This window comes from Xyrauchen texanus, chromosome 8, assembly GCF_025860055.1.
Source record: "Xyrauchen texanus isolate HMW12.3.18 chromosome 8, RBS_HiC_50CHRs, whole genome shotgun sequence".
NCBI lineage: Eukaryota > Metazoa > Chordata > Actinopteri > Cypriniformes > Catostomidae > Xyrauchen > Xyrauchen texanus.
In genome coordinates, this window is record NC_068283.1 from 33,003,734 (window position 1) to 33,025,274 (window position 21,541).

Sequence of the window (21,541 nt, forward strand, 5' to 3'; positions counted from 1 at the left end):
GGCAATGGAACGGCACTTTCAATGAGCCAATGAGAAGAGGGAGTAAGCACATCAAGGAGAGAGGCCTAAAAGAAAAGTTCTATGCGCCGAAGTCCTAGTAGATCAGTACACACCTCAACGGCTCATATAAAATAACAAGCTTCAGAATTACGTTTAGATGATTTCAGCAGATATGAGCATAATTTGCTGATATTTGTGTTTGGAAAGAGCAACAGGGAGAAAGAGTATAGGGACTGGGCCTGAGGAATAAGAAAGTGGCAAGCTGTGTGGGTGGCAAAATCAAAAATGGTGGTACTTTCAGTGTGAGCTGCCAGTGAGGTGTGATTTTTACAATCTGCATAAAGTGTGTTAACTGGTCGGCAGTTTGGTTACAAATTTCTGCTGTGCAGAACGAACGGTGTCTTGACTGACTTTGCTGCTACTTATCAGGTAAGCCTTTTCCCTTTTTTGTTAATCTATTTTCACCCAGTAAAACTGAAATAACTTTGTATACTATGTTAAATATGTACTTGGAGTTTTCCGTTACATGATTCAAAGAGAATGCGAGAGTTAAAGTTTGAGCTTAAGAGAACTGTGCGATAATGCTCATTGATATCTCCTTGACCTTTAAAAACAAACTGCCCTTTTCATTTTCATAAACTATAAAGCGATCTTGTGCAGTCTATCCCTCTCACTCATTGGCAAGCTATCAGTGCCGGTGAGTCCACGATCTTCTGTCCACACGGTTTTTGAGTCATGTCAGTTATTTGTATAGCGCTTTTCACAATACATATTATTTCAAAGCAAATTTACAGAAAATAGTGCCTCAACACCCCAAGTGAACAAGCTAAATGTGACCGTGGAAAGGATAAACACTCCAGAAGAACTCCATATTCAGTAGTTTCCTCTTGGCTCAGTTCATCAATGATAACCCCAATCTGAGGGTTATCTTAAATACAAAAGGTCAAATGCAAAACTATCAAATATCAGTTTGATATTTGAAAAAGCTTTGAAATTGTCAAACTATCTTGTTGATTGTTAACATCAAGCCTTCGGCTTGCTCACTAGGTTTCTAAATACAATTATTATGTTATCATTTATTTTCATACACAATATATAATCAAATTACACAATGATGGCTAAGACTTTACTGAAAACCATGCATTAACAGAAAATGAAACTGTAATATCTATAAAGCTGCTTAGAAAGTGCTATATAAATAAAAATGACTTGAATAATACTTTTCAGCACAGACCTCATATTAAGACAATTAATGTTTCAAAACACACAAGCAACTGTCTGAGTAGGTGTGCACTGTTTGCCAAAAATATTTATTTCAATGTTTTATTTACAGGCAAAATCTCTTTAAAGTGACTAGTTCAGTAATGCTGGTTCGTAATACTACTGTAGTTTGATTAAGATCAGAGGGTCAAAAGGTTTTAAACTGCAAATGCCAATTACGTTAACAGTTCATGAACATTTCAAGTGCTCATCTCACATAATTACATATAATTAAAGATTTATGTAGATTGTTGCATACATATAAACAAGGTAGTAATGTGTTGTTACTGAGAAGTTGGATTTGTTTTGGTTCTTTTTTTCAGAATGTCTCTCATAACGTGCTATGTTGGTTGCTCAAGGCAAATTTGCATGTACCTGTAGTGTGAGAGACAGAACATTTAAGTAAGGTGCCTTGCTTTTGAGGATCTGGACATGATTCACTACAGCTCTGGGTATTAAGAGAGGCCCATACCTCATGTGTCGTTGTTTTTTTTTTTTTTTTCCTCATCTAACTGCAAAATACAGGAAATCCGTTTCCTGGCACTAAATGCAACCACAGACAGTCACACACTTAGATACAGAAGAGTGTAAAAACTGGCAAGGCAGGTGATGCTGACTGAAATTTCGCAGATTGAGAATCTGCTAAATTAAAAGAGGCATAAGTTTTCATCTAAAAAAACAAGAGTAGATGGCTCATTTTAATGAAATGTTACAAAGTAAATGAGCTTTTGTGCATTGCCACAACAAGGAGTGGCAATTTACATATACATTTGCTCATTAAGCAGACTGCTGTTAGACAAACGAAAATTGCAAGTGAAGACTAGAACACAGCAAGCATGGAAATTAAATGGTTCATTTAGCAATGTTTGTTTAAAACAAGTAATTCAAAATATATCTGCCAATGGATTGGAAAAAGGCAAATGCTCATATTTTTAAATTAGATTATTTGACAATTACCGTATACCTATTAGGAAAATATATACTGTATAAAGAATTAAGATATTTATACTGGGGAACAAGCATTACTACGTCTAAGAAAAGGCAGGGGTAAGGGGGACATTGCCCCTCTTGATTTTCATTGTGTCCCCCAAGTCAGAGGGTGAAACAACCAAGGGGGCAAGATGACAAACCCTGGTAAGATGAAGAGAGAGCCTTTTGCCCACCCAAAAGGTAAAAATGTCCCTCCAAATATCACATACTAGTTCCGGCCCTGGAAACAAGACAACTATACCGATTAAGAAAATAATTTTGTTGCAGTGTGCAGCACATCTAGTTAGTCATATGAGGAGTTGACACTGTTAGAAACTCTGCGAGACAAAGGTAAAAGCTAGTTTTGGGATCCAAGTCTGCAATGATGGAACCACATATTCAAGATCGGCTTAAATGTTTGCGAATCAGTTAATTTAAAAAAAAAAGCTGTTGGATTTATTGAGCCCTATTCTCAGTGTCTACGATGGTTGCGGCCCTGCAAGTGCACATAGACAGAGTACAGCAGTTCTTCATGTTAGGAAGAGGAATGAAAATGCATCACATTTATGCATTTGGCAGACACTTTTATACAAATCAACTTGGTGTCATTCAAGGTGTACATTTTTATCAGATTGTGTGTTCCCTAGTAATCAATCCCATGATCTTGACGTTGCCAGTGCCATGCTCTACCGGTTAAGCTACAGGAACCAGACAGTAAAGATTATCTTTAGTTTAGCCTAATACATCCATTAATTTAATGTCCTTGCATTCTCTTTTCAGTTATGGACTCCACTGCACTGCTGTCTGTTGTAGGCGGAGGTCTCCTCCTGTCAATCATATTTGTAACCAGTCTTTGTGCAGACTGCTGGGGCCGCAAACAACCAAGTAAGGCAAATGGTCATGTCCAAAATGCATCTAAAACCAGTCAGTTGCATGTTAAAATGAGATGCAGTGGTACATGGGAATCCAAATAAACAAATTTACACTCACAAAGTACCAAAATCAAAAGTTCATGGCAAATTTGCCACTGATCATTTGCCAGGTAGTGGTGAACCTTCAGCAAACCTTTGGCAACAACAGACAATTTGCCAGAGGTTTGCCGCAAAGCTCATTTGCATGTTACAATAATCAGTGGCAAATTTGCCGTTAACGTTCGATTTTAGTAACGGTGGTATGCAGCTATGCAAAACTTAAGAAAGAGTTATACCACAATGTTTGCGATGTGTGTTACGATAATATACGTGTGCATCATGACAACATTTAGTAAGTTTAGTCCTTCCAAACTATTTCCTTTGTAGCATCAATCCATCAGAGGTCTAGTGACTCTAGTCCAGAACACAACTCAATGTAAGAAATATCTCTCATCCACCTAATCAGATTGTAATTTTCATGCATATCTAAAGTATATACAGTGGGGTCCAAAAGTCTGAGACTGTTCGTGAAAATGTGTGAAATTTCAAACTATATTATGAGCATAACAATTTGAGTGAAAAAATAGAATCATGAAATGCAGAGTTTATAATATTCGATATGGCCCATTTTGCTATAAATACAACAAGCACTTGAGCTAGCACGGACTCCACAAGTCTGTATAAAACCTGATGACTCATGTTATTGCAGCATTGAAAATTTTCTAAAGAGCATCTTGTGTGCTTCAATGGATGCAAGGAATTCTGGGCTTTTGTAAAAAGCATCCTTCTCATCTGTTTAAGTCAAGGTTTAAATTACATTTTCAATGTGGTCTTAGACTCTTGAACCTCACTGACTATAAATTGGCACAGGAAATATTTTGGACTCGTGTGTTGAGGTTGCATATATGTGTTGGATCAATATTCTCTTTCTCTCTCTTCATACAGATCAGGTTTTGGGGTTAGGCTTCCCCAGTCTACATGTAAAAAGATTGTCCTCTTCTCATAAGTTATCATGAGCACGGTTTGGTTTGTGCTCAGATAAATGCATTTAAAGATGTTTGTTTTAATCCAGACAAGGATGACAATGGTTGTCTACCTCTCTTATTATTCAGATACACACCATTTAGATCATCAGAGATTTCCCACCATGCCTTACCCACTAGCTAAGTGAGTATTTACACAAATATACACATACAGACTGTGATTGTGCTTCTGTGTGTTAATACCCAGTCTTCTCTCAGTTCCCTATGTTCTCCATCAATTTCTGCATTTAAGATGCCCTCCTGTCCTCCTTCAGAAAGTGAGTTCCATACAGTCATTTTGGCCTTTGAGACAACATAATAATTAAATCAGTAAGAACATCTTATTTAATGAATTTAGTCACACATTTATAAATATTTTATCTCTGAAGATGGAAGTCAAGCCAGTTATGTGAACCAAAATGGTGAGGAGGAAAATCAACATTCATGTGGATGACCATGGTCAGAAATCCAATTTGCTCTTCTGGAGCTGTTTTTTTAAGTGGCTTACACATGCATTTGCCTAAAGAAGATAAAAATGAAAGGCCTTTTTGTGTGAGTAAGTAAGAGACAGAGAGAGAATGATTGGTAAATAACACTGAATATGTGACTGTTCTCTAGACAGTGAAGATGAGCTGTACGTTGAACCTGAAGATGAAGGAGCTCATTACATGTAAGAGCATATCTACCTGTTCCATTATTTGGTTTTATGCTTATTGGTTGCCCATCAAAATGTATTTAATATAAACACTTTAACACAAATGTACAATTTTCACACTTATTTCAGACTCTTTTAAATGTTTGGAAAGTATCAGAAATGGTCTTTATTATTTTCTTTAGAACTGTGATTCCAGATTCTCCAACCCAACAGACTGAGAGACCCAGCAGAACATCGTCTCAGAGCTCAGGTTTGACAAGATTCTGAGATGTTCAGCAATCACTTGGTCCATCCCAAATTGTAGGCTACAACTACAGACATTTTTTTTCATGCCATCCCAGAAGTGAATTATTTTCTCTGCAGAACAAGATTTTTAGAAGAATATCTCAGCTCTGTTGGTACATTCAATGCAAGTGAATGGTGGCCAGAACTTTGAAGGTCCTAAAAGCACATTAAGGCAGCATAAATGTAATCCATACAACTCCAATGGTTAAATCCATGTGTTCAGAAGCAATACGATAGGTGTGAGAAACAGATCAATATTTAAGTCCTTTTTTACTATGAATCTCCCCTTTCACTTTCACATTCTTTTTGGCAACTCACATACTTTGTGCATATTGCCATCTATTGGCAGGGTAATATCGTAAAAAACATTTAAATATTGATCTGTTCCTCATCCCACCATATTGCTTCTGATTACATAGATTGGAGTGTTCTGTATTATTTTTATGCTGCCTTTATGTGCTTTTGGCGCTTTCGAAGTTCTGGCCACCATTCACATGCATTGAAACAGAACTGAAATATTCAAAAAATCTTAATTTGTGTTCTGCTGAAGAAAGTAAGTCATACACATCTGGGATGACATAAAGGTGAGTAAATGAGAGAATTTTCATTTTTGGGTGAACAATTCCTTTAAGTTTTAATGCTAGAAATTAACAATTATTTCAAGTAGTCACAGCACACTCTTTAAACAATGTACCACAAAACCAGATTCCACAAAAAAAAACTTTACACTCTTACCAACAATTATTCTTTTTTTGCCTATTTCTGAGATTTACGCACTTTAATTTCATAACAAAATAAAAACAATTCAATTTCATGGAACGTTGTTATGAAATTGAAATGCTTAAATCTTAGAAAATAGACTAAAATATTTGAGTGAACACAGTTCTTCTTTTTACTACAATAAAATGTGATAACTACCCACCATTTAATAAAAAAAATATATATTATTTTAACATTAAACAAAATGACAAAGATATAAATGTGTCTTAAGGCCATTCATGCCAAATCCATTTTGGGTTGTTTTTATATGTAAACATCTTACTGCAAGGTCTGTAAAACCTTTAAACCCCAAGCTTTTAAAGCTTGTATAATCTTTTATGTCTTTTTTAAGATAACATCAAAAGTTTGTCTACAAACGAGTGGATATAAAAAGTCTACACACCCCTGTTAAAACAGCAGGTTTTTGTGATGAATAAAATTAAACAAATATAAATCATATCAGACTTTTTGCACCTTTAAATGTAAAAATGACAACCTATACAATGCCACTAAAAACCAGTGACTAATTTCAGAGAAAAATAAAATAAAAATAAAAAATTTAGAATACCCTAACTGCATAAGTGTGCACATCCCTGAACTAATACTTAGTTGAAGCACCTTTTGATTTTATTACAGCACTCAATCTGTTTGGATAAGAGTCTTTTAGCTTGGCACATCTTGACGTGGGAATTTTTTCCCACTTCTACTTGCAAAAATGTTCCAGATCTGTCAAATTGTGAGGGCATCTCCTGTGTAAAGCCCTCTTCTGGTACCCACACAGATTTTCTATAGGATTCAGGTCTGGGCTTTGGTTGGGCCAAAACATTAATCTTTTTTGCTGAAAGCATTCTTTTGTTGATTTGGATGTGTGCTTTGGATCATTGTCATGCTGAAAAGTGAAAGATCTCTTCATTTCCAGCTTTCTAGCAGGCGCCAGAAGGTTCTGTGTTGAAATTGCTCAAAAAAAAAGCTCAAAAGACTGGTACTAGGAGCTTTTTTTATTCATGATTCCCTCCACCTTCACTAAAGCCCCAGTTCCAGCTGAAGAAAAGCAGCCTTAAAGCATGACGCTGGCACCACCATGCTTCACCGTGGGTATGGTGTTCTTTTGTTGATGTGCTGTGTTGTTTTTGTGCCTAACATACCTTTTACAATTTTGGGCAAAAAGTAAAATCTTGGTCTCAACAGACCATAACACATTTTTCCACATAGATTTGGGAGACTGGATATATGTTTTGCTGGGCTTGGATGTTTTTTGGGTTTTTTTCATCAGAAAAGGCTTGGTCTTGACACCCTGCCCAGACAGATGAAGAATACGGGAGATAGCGGTCACATGTAGGGAGCAATCAGTACTTGCCAGAAAGTGCTGCAGCTCCTTTAATGTTGCTGTAGGCCTCTTGACAGCCTTCCTGACCTGTTTTCTCTTTGTCGTCTCATCAGTTTTGGAGGGACATCCTGTTCTTGATAATGTCACTGTTGTGCCATACTTTCTCCACTTGTTGATGACTGTCTTCACTGTGTTCCATGGTATATCTAATGCCTTGGAAAAAAATGTGTAGCCCCACCTGAGGGATAACTTTCAGCAATGAGATCCCATTGATGCTTTTTAAGATCTTTGTGGCCCATGACTCTTGTAGTAGCATGCAACAAAGAAGATACAAGAACAGCTGAGATTTATTTATTTTCAGTAGCACTGCATAGGTTGTAATTTTTACATTAAAAGGTGCAAAAAATCTGATAAATATGATAAATAAATAAAATGATTTATCTTTGTTGAATTTTTTACATCACAAAAACCTGCTGTTTCAACAGGGTTGTGTGGACTTTTTATATCCACTGTATTTGTCACCCTGTATCTAGTTCCCCGTCTGTCGCTCACTCGACGTTGTGTCAAATGAAGCGACACTAGGGGACTTTTTTGAAGGCATCGGTTACATCTGAACTTGGAAAAAAGGCCAATGAGAATTCCCTCCTTTTATACCCGTATGTCTGGGGGAGGGACATGCAAATTCTGTCTGCCAAATTCTCATTGGAGTTTTCTCAAGTTCAGAGGTAACCGAGGCCTTCAAGAAAGTCGCTAGTGTCGCTTCATTCGACAACGTCTCGTTCCCTCCATCAGGGAATGGAGGCTACAACAGTAACCTAGACGTTTTACATGCCAGAATGTGTTAGGTCAGAATGGCTCCTTAAAATAACTCTGACAATGCATCCTCTGATATGCTGATGTTTATGTTATTGTGTTAACTTTGTAGGAGCAATTTATATAAACATCGAAACAGAAGAAGGGAATGAAGACTCCGACTCAGGTATTAAATGCTGAAAATAAATTATAGACCAAAATTCACCTCTAGAATAACTTTATCCTGTTAATTCTGGGCTGTCCCCCTCCACCTTGAAGGTTTATTTAGCCACCATATCGGCTCACCATGATGCAGTGGATGGTAAGTTCCTAGGGAAGCACGATCTGATCATCAGTTTCCTTAGAGGTGCCCGGAGGCAGAACCCTCCCCATGCCTGTTCCCTTCAGGGAATCTCTCCGTGGTCCTTTTAGGCCTTCAGAGACACCCCTTCAAGCCGCTAGAATCAGTCGAGCTCAGAGCCCTCTCCTTGAAGATGGCCCAATTGATCGCGCTCGCCTTTATCAAGAGGGTTGGGGACCTGCAAGCATTCTCTGTCATCGACACTTGCCTGGAGTTCGGTCCGGCAGACATCCATGTCGTCCTAAGGCAGCAACCGGGCTACGTGCCCAAGGTTCCTACAACCCCTTTCAGGGACCAGGTAGTGAACCTGCAAGCGAAACTGCCCAGGGAAGAGGCAGACCCAGCCTTTTCGTTGCTGTGTCCCTTTCGTACCTATGTGGACCCCACGCAGAACTTTAGATGCTCCGAGCAGCCCTTTGTCTGCTTTAGTGGACAGCGGAACGGGAATGCTGTCTCCAAACAGAGGGTATCCCACTGGGTCGTTGATGCCATCCCTTTGGCCGTGCCCGCCCTCTTGCGGGTTCGAGCACACTCAACGAGAAGTGTGGCATCCTCGTGGGCACTGGCCAATGGCACCTCCCTAGCAGACATCTGCAGAGCAGTGGGCTGGACAACACCCAATACCTTTTTACAATCTCAGGGTTGAGGAGGTCTCATCCCGTGTTCTCTCAGGTCCGAGCATGTAGAACTCAGGAACACGGGACCTCTGACCGGGTGTTCCGCTTGCGCATAGCGCCTTTCCACACCTCTGAGGTGATCAAGTGCGCTCTTTTGCGCAGGAGATTCCACTAAATTCGCGTTCCCTGGATGTGCTTCCTCCCTAGCCCTCTGGTCTACAAATTCAGTGGAGGAATTCCCTAACCAGCCCCACTATGGGAACTAATTACTCTGTAATGGAATAGGTGCTCCACAGGATGGCCTTCATGGATAAATCCCCCTGTGTGTATTTTCCGCGGTACGGTCCCCCTACTGGCAGACCCACGTCTCCTTTGGGCAGTCCCTGCTGCCCCCCAGTCCCCGTGTGTGTAGCAACTCCTCCCTTGCAGCAGGTAGGATATACCACCGTGCCAATTCCACATGTGGCCTGAAAACCACTGTGACGTATTTTGCCACACTTTACCTCCACCCAGCCTGGGCAAGTGGTGGTCTCCGTGAGATATTTTCCCCCTGAAAGAATAGGAGTTGGAAAAGAACGCCTTCCCCAATGCGTGTTATAGCGTTATAATGGCCCCAGTCACTTTAACTCTACGCGAGAAACATGGAGACAGAAAAGGCACGGCTGGCGCGGCCTGCTCCCATGCTTGGCACGTCGCTTTGTTCCCCCCTTCGTGATGCCGGGAACCTAAAAAGTTTATGACAATTTTTATGGGGCGTTGGGGAAGGGTACGTGCAGTCTGACGCAGCCTGTTGCTTTGGCATGCAACCTGCAGGCTCACACCTGCGTCAGCAGCTCAAGTACACGGTTCAGCGCATGGCGTGTTTGAAAAGGGACCCCTAGTGTCACTTCATTCGACACAACGTCGAGTGAGCGGCAGCCGGGGAATGTCTAGGTTACTGTTGTAACCTCCGTTCCCTGATGGAGGGAACGAGACATTGTGTCCCCCCCTGCCACGACGCTGAACCGAGCCACTGTAATGGCTGAACATTATTCTCGGCTCCTCAGTGCAAAACCTGAATGAACAGATGCACAATTCCTTCCTTTTATACCCGTATGTCTGGGGGAGGGACATTGGCCGTTTCTCAAGTTCAGAGGTAACCGAGGCCTTCAAGAAAGTCCCCTAATGTCGCTTCATTCGACACAACATCTTGTTCCCTCCATCAGGGAACAGAGGTTACAACAGTAACCTAGATGTTTTACATGCCAGAATGCGTTAGGTCTAAATGGCCCCTTAAAATAACTCCGATAATGCATCCTCTGATATGTTGATGTTTATGTTATTGTGTTAACTTTGTAGGAAAAATTTATATAAACTTCGAAAAAGAAGAAGGGAATGAAGACTACGACTCCAGAATCAGTCCAGCCCTTGGAAACCAAACCCCTGGTAAGTGTGAACATGCTTGAATTGTATGCATGTAGCATATAGTGGAGACAAGGTCAGTTGTCACACTTTTTACTCCAGTGACAATTTGTGAAGACTATTTATATTTGTGTAACGACTAGCCTGGGTCTCTACTTTATATGCATTTATATCCAGGTATTTACTTATTTTAATTACTATGTGCTTGACTGTGATTGGTTGTGCATGGACAATCTCTGTCGAGCAGTTTTATTGCTATTACACTCTCCACAAAAAACATCATAAAATAATTAGGACAATTTGAAATCATTTGAAAATTCCAGTGGAATGTCAGAGACTAATAAACTGTCTGATAGTTTTTGATCAAGCAAGCAAGCCAACATACTGATATTCTACAGACATGGTTTAGGTTTTTTTTCCCCCAACATTTTCTGTCTTAACTCATCCTAGAGCTTTTAAGCTACATCCACCAAACTTGGCACAGACTCAGCTTGCTATGACTTTTCTAACAGATCAGAATTACAGTTTCTGCAAAGCAGGCAATCAAAAGTCCTCCAAATCCCATGGACTCACATTAACGGAGTGTTCAAACAGGCCTAGGCTATTTTTCAAATGGCAGCAAATGGCAAAAAATTTAATATATTCAAATCTAAACAAACCTTTAATTTCTTTAACTCTTTCTTTCTTTCTCTATCTGTAACCTTCAAACTTTTAAACACATTTAAAATATGCTGCAAAAAAAAAAAAAAAAAAACAAGAGAAAAATTACAGCAAATTCATCAGAATTGCAAAAAAAAATCTGTTTTCTTTGTTTACGTTACTGATTTTTGTGCTCTGACAATCCAAATATATTTTATGTATTTTTGTATTTTTCTTTGCTTTTGTTTCCAAGTTCTGTGCTTGGTTTTCCAAACTTGCGAGTAGAGTTTCAGGTAAATCAGGTTTTGCGTCCCTATTGGTCCACTAGTTCTTGATCGACAGCTCCTCCTCCAGCCAATCATTCGAAGAGGGGAGGTGACATCATTCCAATGCATCTCTGATAACTGCTGCTCAATATTATATCATTTATGGATGATAGATATGCTGCTTGTGTCCGAAACAATGTGTTGTCCGAGTAGGCCATTTTCATGCACTTGATTCGTTAACACATCAATCGAGTTGAATTTAGTTAGCAGAGTTTCAGTTTAGCCATTATTTAAAGGGGACCTATTATGCAAAATTCACTTTTACATGGTGTTTGAACATAAATGTGTGTTGGCAGTGTGTGTACACAACCACCCTATAAAGATAAAAATCCACCCAGTCCTTTTTTTAATCCCCATTAAATCATAAGCACTGTCTTAGAACAAGCTGTTCGCAGATTCTGTGCAAAGTGATTTTTATAGGCCCCGCCTACAACTGTTGACGGACACTTCTGATGGAACATGTTTGTTTGTGTGTGTTGTTTCGTTATAGCGCCTAGCGAATGTTGAAACGGTATTTGCATGAGTGTGTTGCTCATCCATCGTTGCAAAACTCTACAACAAATAAATACATTTATTAAATAACCATTCGGAAACTTTCTAGTTCATTTTAAAAGTTTTTATTTCTGATGGAGTCTCTCCCTCATCAGTGTCTGACTCCGGTTCAAACATATAGGGCTGAACACCACTATTTTCGCTGTCAGTCATATTGCTTATGATGTCTAGTTATCCGAAGCAGAGATGTCAAAACTCCACCCTATTCTGGATATCGGGCGGGGAGCAGCAGCTCATTTGCATTGAAAGACACACACAAAAACAGCTCGTTCTCTTACGAGAGGTTCTCTCGTATTGCGTAAGCTAGCTTACGCTACGGGAAAGATTCATCTTTTCTGAGATATTGAAGCCAAAAAATTATCCTTAATTTTTGTATCCATTGTCAACGCAGTGCGGCAGCTGCAGACCTTGAGCGAGCTAGCTAGCGAGCTCATAGGTTGCTCTGCGGCAACTGCTGCAGCCTATAGACGAGCTTGGGCGAACTCGCATCCAATGAGAGGCGTCCGCGCTCACTGCATCAAAGCCCGCCAAAATGGGCGTGACTAGAGTGCATATAAGCGTAGTTCGTAGGCTGGAACCCTGATTTTCATCTCTTCAGCGAAGCTCTCCGCATCGCTGACCTGGAAGCCGCGTCGCCGTTTGAGGGGCATCTAGCAAGCGTGGACAGCGCTAGAAGAAGCCGGCCGTCTCAGCCACCTTCAGCCATCCTGCGAAGCTACGCCATCCGACGACGTATCCTTTTATTCAGCAAGCTAGTTCTCACGAACTATTCACAAAAGAGTACGAGCGTCTTTTTCAAGATGCCTCGCTCCACTTGCGCCTCATGTCGCGCCCTTCTCAGCACAGGAGACCGCCACATCATCTGCGCTCTCTGCCTGGGACTGGGGCACGCAGAGCTCGCCCTCACTGAGGGCGGATGCGATTCTGCGAGGAGCTACCGATGTCGACCCTGCGGGCTCGACTCGAAGCGGTCAAAGCAGAAACCGCCGCGCCGCCTACCCTCAGCCGCGCAGGAAGAAGCGCCGCTCACAAAGGCTGCCGGAAACTGTGGTTGAAGCGACTGCCTCGCCGGAGCCTCTCCCTCGAGCATCGCTTTCACCCTCCCCGCCCCGGGGCCAGCGCAGTTGCCGCCGGCGGCCGCACTGCTACCATCTCGGATGACGGCGGAGGATAAGGGCCGCTGTTCCATCATGGCTTCGGACAGCGAGGAGTGGACAGGCTCCCAAGCCTCCTCCTCAGCCCAGGAATCCAGCAGGACCCGCGCCGGAGTCGAAGGGGAGTTAACACGCCTCCTCACACAGGCCGTCGACCGCCTCAGGCTCGAGTGGTCACCGCCCCTGAGCAGGCACCCAACAGACTCGACGGCTGCTTTCTTCAAAGCCATCGCCGCTCTACACCCGCGGCCGGGCCGCCCCTTCCTGCCGGAATTACATACGGAGCTTGCAAAGTCGTGGAACGCTCCTTTTTCAGCCAGGACCCGTTCACACGTCTCCACCTCTCTCGCGTCGGTGGACGGCGCCACTGAGAGAGGCTACTCCTCCATCCCCCCGGTCGAGGACTCGGTAGCAGCACACCTTTGTCCGCCCTCCGCGAGATGGCGTTCCAAGCCTGTGCTCCCGTCTAAGGCCTGCAGAGCGACTTCCGCCTATGTTGGCCGCGCCTATTCCGCCGCCGGCCAAGCCGCATCTGCTCTGCACTAAATGGCCGTTTTACAGATCCTACAAGCAGACCTTCTTCGGAGTGGGATGAGAAAGGCAGGCACCCAGAGGCTGTTACTGATCTACGGCGCGACAGACCTCGCGCTCGCGCTACCAAAGCTGCAGCCCAAGCTCTAGGGAAGTGCATGGCCTCGCTGACTGTGACCGAGAGACACTTATGGCTAACACTAGCCGACATGGGAGAAGCAGAGCGCTCCACGTTCCTCAACGCACCGCTCTCTCCAACCGGTCTCTTCGGCTCCGCGGTGAGTGGCATTGTTGACCGCTTCTCAGAAGTCCAGAAAGCCACCCAAGCCATGAACCTCTTCCTGCCGCGTCGCGCTATCTCCTCTGCAGGCCGCTCACGTGATCAGCCTCCTGCACGAGCCTCTTCACAGCGCCCAGTTCAACAATCTCAGACTTCTCAGCGTCGACAGGGCGGCCGCCCTCGATCGCGCTCAGACAGCCGCCGCAGACCGCCGCCCCGCGGGCCTCGATCTAAGGTAACGCTGAAACCCGAGCAGCCGAAGTCTTCCTAACTGTGTTGAACAAGCGACGGCTCAGTCCGCCGCGGCCGGACCACTGTCAAAGCTTTACCCCTGTCAGTCCCCTTCTCTCAGGCTACTACAGTGGTGAATTTAGCAGCCAACAAGCCGGTGACACTGCCCGCTTGCCTGCACTCAAACGCCGTTTTCACGGCGACCCAAATAAATCTTGTAAAGAGCAAACATGTCTTACGTGTAGAAAAAGTGCCCACAACCCAGTGTTCGCCCCTACACACAAGCATAACACATCCCGTGCCCCTATCAGAGCACGCTCTCATAAAGCGGTTACGAACCGCTCGAGCGTCAGAGTCAATGAAGGCGCCCACAAATGCGTCGCGCGCCCATTCTCTGCCCGCTCTGTCACACGACCAGCCCTATGTGTAGAAAATGTGCCCACAATCCAGTGTTCACTTCTGCACACAAGCTCTGCATGTCTCGTGTCCCCACCAGAGCACGCTCACATAAAGCGGTTACTGAACCGCTCGAGCGCTAGAGTCAATAAATGCGCCCACAAATGCGTGCGGCGCCCATTCTCTGCCCGCTCTGTTACACGGCCAGCAACCATTCCTCTGTGTGTAAGTCCCGTGCCCATGACTATGCTTGCACATCACGTAACAGATGTGACTCTTTCCCCATTCATTCCAATCGGAAGTCACTCACAAAACAGCCTGTTCATGCTGTCTGCGAGCAATCATGCATGAACACACTAAACGCGCTCACACATTTTGTTCAGCGCTCTGTGTGCGGCAATCAGAGCGAATTGGCCATTCACCCTCTAGCGTTACGCTTCAAAGCGTGGGAAGCTATTCCAGGGATATCCAAGTGGGTGTTAAGCACAATACAACAGGGCTATTTGCTACAGTTCGATCGCCGCCCCCTCGCTTCAGAGCGCGGCTCGAAACCACTGTGAACACGGAAGCAGCGTGCATGCTTCGTTCAGAAATAGCAAGCCTTCTGTGCAAAAGGGCCATAGAAAAAGTGCCACCCTCTCTGAGCGAGTCGGGGCTTTACAGCCGTTATTTTCTTGTTCCCAAGAAAGACGGCGGCCTCAGACCCATATTAGATCTCAGGGTTTTGAACAAGGTGCTTGCAAAAAGACCGTTCAAAATGCTTACAATCAGGAAACTCCTCGCGCATGTGCGCCAGGGGACTGGTTTATTTCTCTCGATCTGAAAGATGCATACTTTCAGATTCAGATAAATCCCGTCACAGGCCATTCTTGAGATTCGCCTCGACGGCCAGGTTTATCAATACACCGTCCTTCCGTTCGGCCTGTCCTTAGCACCCCGTACTTTCACGAAGTGCATGGATGCGGCGCTCGCACCCCTGCGGAGTCAGGGTTTGCGAATTCTGAACTATTTGGACGACTGGCTGATTATGGCTCAGTCACATATGGAGCTTCTGTCTCACAGAGCAGTTCTCCTCAGCCATCTGAACAGTTTGGGTCTTGCAGTCAATTGGACCAAGAGCTCACTACAGCCCAGTCAGACCATTTCCTTCCTGGGAATAGAACTAGACTCCGTGGCAATGACGGCTCGCTTATCTACACAGCGCGCACGCCGTGTTCAGCGACTAGCCGCATCTTTTCAGATGAACAGCCTCACGCCTCTGAAGAAATTCCAGAGAGTGCTAGGTTACATGGCCTCAGCCGCAGCAGTACTTCAGCTGGGTTTACTGCACATCGCCCGCTTCAGCATTGGCTAAACACCCGCGCGTCTCGCCGGGCTTGGGCCACAGGCCGCCAGCCCATCAAGGTGACTCAGACCTGCATATCAGCTCTGCAGCCCTGGACAGTGGCCGAATGGTATCAGCGGGGAGTGACAATGGGAGCTGTATCTCGCCGAAAAGTCATCTTGACAGACGCGTCCAACACGGGTTGGGGCGCGGTCTGCGAGGGCTCTCCGGTTTTCGGCCTATGGTCAGTTCAGGAAAAGCTCCTTCACATAAATTGTCTGGAAATGATAGTGGTCGAGTACGCGCTCGTGTGCTTTCTCCCGGTCATTCAGGGTCACCACGTCCTGGTCCGTTCGGACAACAGATCTGTGGTATCCTACCTAAACCGTCAGGGCGGTGTCAGATCCAGGAACCTCTTCCATCTGACAAAACGCATACTGAGTTGGTCCCAGTGCCACCTGCGCTCGCTGAGGGCGACGCACGTGCCAGGCCACCTGAACGACGGCCCGGACAGACTGTCCAGAGACAATATTCCCCCAGGGGAATGGTCCCTGCACGCTCAAACAGTCCAGACGTTATGGCACCTATTCGGCAGAGCAGAGATAAACCTCTTTGCGTCCAAAGAGAACTCTCACTGCCCAATATTTTTCTCGAAGCGAGGACGCGCTGGCCCAGGACTGGCCCAGACGCCCGCTTACGCCTTCCCTCCCGTCTCGCTATTGCCACAGGTAATGCAGAGGATCAGGGAAACGCGTCACTCGGTGCTCCTCATAGCCCCGCGTTGGGAGAATCAGACATGGTTCCCGGAGCTTACGCAGCTGTCACTGACAGCGCCGTGGCCCATCCCAGTGAGAGCGGATCTCCTCTCTCAAGCTCGCGGCACAATCTGGCATCCCCACCCAGAGCGCTGGGCGCTGCATGCGTGGGTGATCAACGACTACCCGTCGCTCTGCCAGAAGGAGTAATAAACACCATCATACACGCTAGAGCCCCTTCCACGAGAAGACTCTATGCGTCAAAATGGTCTGTGTTCTCAAAATGGTGCACCGACAGAGACCTGGACCCACAGACATGTGGGGTGTCGTCGCTGCTCGTATTTCTACAAGAGCTGCTGGATAAGGGCAGATCCCCATCCACGCTCAAAGTGTATGTGGCGGCCGTTGCGGCGTTCGCTGAACCCCTGCACGGCCAGTCATGGGGTAAAAACGAGCTGGTCATCCACTTCCTCAGGGGAGCTAGAAGGATGAACCCCGCGCCCCCATCGGTTCCTATCTGGGATCTTTCTATAGTTCTCGAAACTATGAAAGCCCCCCTTCGAACCACTTCAATCCGTGGATTTGAAATACCTTTCACTCAAAACCGTTTTTCTGACTGCCCTGTCATCAGTCAAACGTGTGGGAGACCTTCACGCGCTGTCTGTCAGCGCTGCGTGTCTTGAGTTTGGACCAAGTGACTCCAAGGTCATTTTAAAGCCTAGACACGGCTATGTTCCCAAGGTGATCGGTACTCCTTTCAGAGCACAGGTCATTTCCCTATCGGCGCTGCCAGCACCGGATAGCGAACGCGACGCCAATCTCCTTTGCCCGGTCAGAGCACTGAGATTGTATACTGCGCGCTCCGCTGCTTTCAGACGCTCCGAGCAGCTTTTCGTTTCGTTCGAGGGCGCACCAAAGGTCTCGCCGCCTCGAAACAGACACTATCTAGATGGATAGTGGACGCTATTGCTGCTGCATACGGCGTCAAAAGACCTGCCATGCCCGTTGGGCATTAGGGCTCACTCCACTAGAGGCATGGCATCCTCGTGGGCATGGTCCAGCGGAATTTCCATTCACGACATATGTGTGGCAGCGGGATGGACTTCCCCTCCACCTTTGTCAGATTTTACAATATGGAAGTGCCCGCTCTGCAGGCAAAACTACTAGCGGTTTAATACGCTACAGCTCCCCTGGTGAGCTGCACTGATGGGACACATTCCACACAGACCGGCACCGCCGCTCTGTCGTTCCCGTCCTACTATGTGCTTATGTATTACACAATCAATGACCCGCATTCTTGCCGGCCAAATATTATTTCCCCACTCATAAGGGCTCCCCGGGTCCCCCTTAATTCCCTGGGGCTCATACAGTGGATGCTTGGCGCGCACGGCATTGACAATGGGTTCCCGTAGCGTAAGCTAGCTTACGCAATCACGAGAGAACCTCTCGTAAGAGAACGTATCGGTTACCTAACGTAACCTCGGTTCTCTCTAGATGAGGGAACGAGTATTGCGTAGCCTGCCGTGCTTCGCGCCACGAGCGACTTTTCGCTTCAGTCAATGAAAACCAGGGTTCCAGCCTACGAACTACGCTTATATGCACTCTAGTCACGCCCATTTTGGCGGGCTTTGATGCAGTGAGCGCGCGGACGCCTCTCATTGGATGCGAGTTCGCCCAAGCTCGTCTATAGGCTGCAGCAGTTGCCGCAGAGCAACCTATGAGCTCGCTAGCTAGCTCGCTCAAGGTCTGCAGCTGCCGCACTGCGTTGACAATGGATACAAAAATTAAGGATAATTTTTTGGCTTCAATATCTCAGAAAAGATGAATCTTTCCCGTAGCATAAGCTAGCTTACGCAATACTCGTTCCCTCATCTAGAGAGAACCGAGGTTACGTTAGGTAACCGATACGTTTTTATTCCCACCCAACAATTGGCATTTTCAACATGGTATAATAAATGATCTGAACGGTATTTTGAGCTAAACTTCACAGACACATTCAGGGGACACCAAAGATTTAAATTACATCTTGTGAAAAGGGGCATAATAGGTGCCCTTTAAGACTTCCTTGGCTGGGTTGGTGTGGAGGTTTGATGCATGTTTTTACTAGCTGTACCAATGTAGTGGCGAGTTCAGAAACCAACTTGATGAAAATATGAGCAAAATTGTCATAGAGCACAAAAAAAAAAAAAAAAAACAGTAAAATAACCAAGGAAAGCATGATTTTGTTTGCAATTCTGATGACTTTGCTTAAAAAAAAAAAAAAAAAAGAAATTGCAGCATATTTTAAATGTTTATATATTTTTGATTTAAGCTTGTTATTTTTTGATTCACACTTATTATTTTTGGATCCACCGTTTCGTTGACTCCAAAATATGATTAATCATAATATGATTATGATTAAGAACCTGCCGAAATATGGCATTGTATCTTATGGTTATTAAAAAACTTGCAGCTATACGTTTTTAGGCAGATATCGTGCACACGTATGTTATACACACCCCAAAACGGGATTTAGTCAGAATAAGAAGATGAAATATGAAGAATTATTTTACTGCATTACCGTTTTTGTCTAGCTGGCAGGGCAGAAAACTGATTTTTGAGAGTCCTGGTCTGTTCACTTGTAGCCCTTCCACATAAGTATGGAATATAAATATATATATATATATATATATATTGCTGTTAAAAAAATCTAATTGTTCTTAGAAAACAGCCATAATTAATATATGTTATTTTCCTGGGTTTATTGCCAAGTTAAGTGTTTTTGAATTCCCGTTTAACTCTCGCGAGAGTTCTGTCGCGAAGCTCCAGGAATTCCCATTGACGTCACTCCAAATCAGCTGGATGACTTTTTCTTCCGTTTAAATGGAGCCGGGAAACCGGCGTTCAGGGACGACACGTTGATGCTCAAGCGATCGATCGCGCGAAAAACCTCCGCCAAGGCTGTTACAGACTGTGCACAGAAAGACACTGTGGGATTATCTTTTTTGTTGATTTTTCACCTTTGGATTTCGTCACAGAACAGCGCTGCTTCACATCGAGCTCACGGACTTAACACAACCTCCGGTGAGGCCGATTCAACGCACACACACACACACACACACACACACACACAAATAAACAGGACATTGTACGGGACTCATAGTCATTTCATCTACTTTTCATTTATTATTTATTTTTTGCTTTCTTGTTTGTCTTTTGTACATATATATATATATATATATATATATATATATATATATATATATATATATATATATATATAAATGTCTGGATTCACTTTGATGTTTTTTTTTTTATTGTAAATACACCTTGGGTTTAAATTGAATTGTTGTCTTCCTAGCCTTCTTTTTTTTATATAAACTTCATCACCTTACAAACTTAGGGTCAAGACCATATTATTTTTGTGTATCATCTCCTATAAATCTAGGCTGAGCGTTACATATTGGTGGCCCGTACAGGGACCCTTTATTATTATTATTGTGTTTGTTTGGGGTGTGGTTTTTTTTCTCTATCTCTCTTTTTTACAATTTGCAAAATGGATGTGACAAATGTTGATTTGGTGGACGTTCCTGATGAAAATATTGATAACTCTGTGAAATCTGGAAATGTCCAAAATGATATTGAACAAACAGAGGTGGATTTTACCACAGGTTCATTTGTAACCAGGCGTAATCCGCCTGAAGAAATAACTTCAATGATTAGTTCATTATACATGTCTGACACTGAACAATCTGATGATGATGATGATGAAGGTAGCATACTGAATATAGGCATGGTACAATTGATGCATACTGACTTGACTCAATGTAAAGGTAATTTATTGGCTCTAAATAAAAAATTACATACTTTGGAACAAGATTTCAAACAGTCAATGGACAGTACATTGAATAGGGAAGCAAGCTTTAGGCAGGCCGTGGACTCTAGCTTGGCAGGGTTGGAGGAGTTCTTCATTAAGGCACTGGAAAAATTAGAAAAGGCTGTAACAGATTGTTTTCTGAGGAGAGATGCAAAATGGGAAAGTCCATCCATCCATCCATCGTCAACCGCTTATCCTGTATACAGGGTCGCGGAAAATGGGAAAGTCAAATGAGAAAAATGAGGCTCACTAGCACTCCCACACTCTCCAGATTACAAGCCTATTCACCAGATTCCTCCCATTTTTCCACTGTCCGTCAACCACTGACCCCAGCTCTAGTATCTAGAGAGAAAATTTCCACTCATAAATCGATCAATGATACTTATGTTGTTCAACCTCAAGTGCTTTCTCACCATCCTAATGTGCTTACCTCCTCTGTAGTGGCAGGTGCATCCTCATTCTGTGCCCGTCCGCCTATCCGCATAGAGTTCCCCTCTTTCGGAGACTCCTGTGAGACGGCGGAGGTGCTCAACTTCATCGAGCAATGTGAGAACTTCCTGGAGATCCGGCCCCTTCCCTGTGCTGAACTACTAGGAACCTTAAGTACGGTACTGAAGGGACCCGCTCTGAGCTGGTGGAAGGCAGAAAAGGTCAAGGTAACGGATTGGAGGTCCTTCAAAAAGGCATTCATGGCTGCTTTTCTCCCAGACGATTACCTCTCAGAAGTGGAGGAAAAACTGAGGACGATGGTACAGCAGCCACGGCAACGCCTGAGGGACTTTGCATATGACTACCGGGCCTTATGTCTGAAATGGAAGCTAGAAATCTCTGAAGAGGAGCTAGTAAATCGTATACTGAACAACATCAACCCCAGAGTCGCCGGGTGTATGAGGGGAACAGTTAACTCTGTTGAACACCTGGTGAAAATCGGATCCATGGTGGAAAAGGACTATATGGGAGCTAAAGACTACTGGCAGAAAGTGGGAACTCAGAGCAGCAAAGAAAAGACCAACAAGAAATCTGCTGAACGTACCTTCAATAAAAACCTGGCCGGAGTAACACTAGCTCAACCCCATCCAGTGTCATCTCTCCTTGTGGTGCCTGTAAAGGTAAATGGCAAAGAAGTGAAGGCAGTGTT

General features: G+C 44.2%; 1 protein-coding gene and 1 long non-coding RNA gene across 3 annotated transcripts in view; one reads left to right on the plus strand and one right to left on the minus strand.

The window, feature by feature from the left end:
- lat (linker for activation of T cells) overlaps positions 1 to 21,541 on the plus strand; it is a 26,492-nt gene continuing 4,951 nt past the window's right edge. The window contains exons 1-11 of the mRNA XM_052131296.1: positions 1 to 429; positions 3,010 to 3,114; positions 3,528 to 3,576; positions 4,086 to 4,120; positions 4,253 to 4,307; positions 4,382 to 4,440; positions 4,552 to 4,584; positions 4,781 to 4,832; positions 5,000 to 5,067; positions 8,114 to 8,167; positions 10,297 to 10,383. Of these exons, the coding sequence (XP_051987256.1) occupies positions 3,012 to 3,114; positions 3,528 to 3,576; positions 4,086 to 4,120; positions 4,253 to 4,307; positions 4,382 to 4,440; positions 4,552 to 4,584; positions 4,781 to 4,832; positions 5,000 to 5,067; positions 8,114 to 8,167; positions 10,297 to 10,383 (595 nt within the window). The 5' untranslated portion in view covers positions 1 to 429; positions 3,010 to 3,011. The remainder of the gene's footprint in view (positions 430 to 3,009; positions 3,115 to 3,527; positions 3,577 to 4,085; positions 4,121 to 4,252; positions 4,308 to 4,381; positions 4,441 to 4,551; positions 4,585 to 4,780; positions 4,833 to 4,999; positions 5,068 to 8,113; positions 8,168 to 10,296; positions 10,384 to 21,541) is intronic.
- Positions 20,118 to 21,541, minus strand: part of LOC127647187 (uncharacterized) — an 8,797-nt gene continuing 7,373 nt past the window's right edge. The window contains exons 3-5 of one of the 2 annotated variants that reach the window (XR_007971024.1): positions 21,120 to 21,504; positions 20,834 to 21,034; positions 20,118 to 20,745 (exon numbers count right to left, since the gene is read on the minus strand). This is a non-coding gene — a long non-coding RNA (uncharacterized LOC127647187). Of the gene's footprint in view, positions 20,746 to 20,833; positions 21,505 to 21,541 lie in introns of both variants that reach the window. The other variant, XR_007971023.1, reaches the window with a different exon arrangement.